Below are 2352 nucleotides of genomic sequence, written 5' to 3'. Positions count from 1 at the left end.
TATTATTATATAATTATATTATATTAATTAAATATTAAGGCTCGCGAACTATTCGTGAACTATCGAACAGAGTAATTTCGGCTCGAGCTCGGCTCGAAAAAAAGTTCAAACATGTTCGAATTTGGCTCGAGTTCGATAAGCTCGAATACGAATCAAATATTTATCGAGCGGGCTCGTAAAGCTCACGAAAAGGTTCGGTTCGTTTGCACCCCTAGTTGGGACGGTAGCAGCGGACTTGATATACCAGTCAGGCATGGCAAACTGGCATGAGAAAGAAGTAAAAATCAAATAAAAATAAACAAAAAAAACTAAACTAAAATAAAGAGCAAGGAAAAGAACACTGGGTTGCCTCTCAGTCAGCGCTAAATTTATAGTCTATAGCCCGACTATGTTCCCCTCTCTAGTGGCCAAATTCAAGGTGACTCATCCACCATTTTGGATGAAGTCTTATCAATCCTGCAACTGCTTGCTTCACTTCTATTGAGATTTTTCATGGGATCGATCTCTCTGGAGAGCTGAACCTGCTGACATTCTCCAACATCATGAATCAAATCAATAAAATTTACGGTAGAGCAAGATTTTGAAATTTGGCTATTGCTAGCCGACTTCAGCATATTAAACACGACTTACTCATCATTCATCCTGAAAACTAACTCCCCCTTTTCAACATCAATTAAAGCCCTACTAGTAGCAAGAAATGGACGGCCTAAAATCATAGGAACCACATAATCCTCATCCATATCAATAACAACAAAATCAACAGGGAAAATTAGTTTATCCACTTTAACTAATACATTCTCTACTACCCCTCTAGGATATTTGACAGAGCGATCTGCAAGCTTAAGAAATATGGTAGTGAGTTCAATCACCCCCATACTTAATTTCTAAGCAATTCAATAAGATATCAAATTGATACTTGCCCCTAAGTCGCACAATGCATTATCAATAGAAAATTGACCAATATTGCACGGTATAGAGAAACTCACTGGATCTTGAAATTTTTGTGGAAGCCTATTTTGGATCACCGCAGAGCACTCCTCATTAATTTTGACTTGCGCCAGATCGTTCAGCTTCTTTTTATTCTTCAGTAAATCCTTCAGAAATCTGGCATAATTCGGCATCTTAGCTAAATCATATGCAAAAGGTATGTTACTATGCAATTTCTTGAAAATTTCAAGAAACTTTTTAAATTGATGATCAAACAATAATTGCTTAGCTATTTGAGGAAAATGTAAAGTAGACATATCAACATCAGCATTTACTTCAAATTTTGAAGTCTTACCTTTCTTACCTGCCGGCAATGGTGGTGCGGGGCTGCCCGTGTCCTATTTTTTTCCATCTCCGTCGATATTCTTCTCAGGTTCCTCAGATTTTACTCTAGTAACGACCATGATAGCATTCACATCCCTAGGATTTGTTTCAGTGTTGCTTGGCAGTGAACCGGGTGCTCTATTCGAAAGTTGGGTTGCTATTTGGGCCATCTGAGTCTCCAACTTTTTCAACATAGCTTCTTGATTCTGCAGTCTTGCCTTAGTTCCCACAACATACTTCATCATGATCTCCTCAAAGCTTGGCTTCTGCACCTCTTGCTTAGGTTGGTTCTGCAAGTTCTGATTGTAGGTATTGTTGTATGAGTTGTGCGACTGCCATTCTTGATTTCCTGCAAAATTAGCCGCCTCCACCTCAAAAAACTGATGTTCTTTTGTCTTATTCCCCTGCACTTGATTAACTGGCGATGATTTCATAAGTGTCATTTGGTCCGCCAAAGCATCAATCTTCGCATTCACGGCCATTAAAGCATCAACTTCAAGAACTCCAGCCTTTTTCTCCTTCTTCACATCCGACCATCCTATGTTGCTTTCGGCCATGTTCCCAATGATCTCTCATGCCTCTGCTGGTGTCTTCCTAAATAATCTTCCATTGGCAGCAGCATACAACATGGATCGAACAGACTGATCAGCCCCATTGTAGAATGTCTGAGTCTGGTGGCTCTGAGTAAGATTATGTTGAGGGAACATCCTCAACATCTTCTTGAATCTGGTCCATGCCGCATGAAGAGATTCTCCCTCCTTTTGCTTGAATGAGATGATGTCAAAGAATAATTTTGCCATTTTTGTAGGAGGGAAATACTTGTTCAAAAAAGTTTGAACAAGTTGGGTCCATGTAGTGATAGAACCCGCAGGAAATCATCTAGCCATTCCATAGCTTTGCTTTGTAGAGAGAATGGGAATAACTGTAGTCGCACTGCATCAGAATTTACCCCATTAATCTTGAAAGTGTCACAGATAGACAGAAAACGCTCCAAATGAGCGTAGGGGTCTTACACAGATGTGCCCAAAAATATGGCTTGCA

At 39.7% G+C, this 2352-nt stretch overlaps 1 protein-coding gene across 1 annotated transcript; it reads right to left on the bottom strand.

Moving 5' to 3' along the window:
* Positions 1-626: 626 nt before the first annotated feature.
* LOC140861380 (uncharacterized) lies at positions 627-1121 on the bottom strand. Its single transcript, XM_073264400.1, has 2 exons — positions 987-1121; positions 627-884 (listed from the first exon to the last, which is right to left on the bottom strand). The coding sequence occupies exons 1-2, from the start codon at positions 1119-1121 to the stop codon at positions 627-629; spliced, it is 393 nt and encodes a 130-aa protein (XP_073120501.1).
* Positions 1122-2352: the final 1231 nt, after the last annotated feature.

Source organism: Henckelia pumila, chromosome 4 (assembly GCF_033568475.1).
Source record: "Henckelia pumila isolate YLH828 chromosome 4, ASM3356847v2, whole genome shotgun sequence".
Lineage (NCBI taxonomy): Eukaryota > Viridiplantae > Streptophyta > Magnoliopsida > Lamiales > Gesneriaceae > Henckelia > Henckelia pumila.
The sequence above is the reverse complement of the archived record's forward strand: the minus strand, read 5'-3'. Positions and strand labels throughout refer to the sequence as shown.

Coding starts and splice junctions, on each gene's coding strand:
- LOC140861380 (XM_073264400.1), bottom strand. CDS start 1,121: ATGCCGAATTATGCCAGATTTCTGAAGGATTTACTGAAGAATAAAAAG. Junction 885..986: donor CACAAAAATTTCAAGATCCA/GTGAGTTTCTCT, acceptor TGAATTGCTTAG/AAATTAAGTATGGGGGTGAT.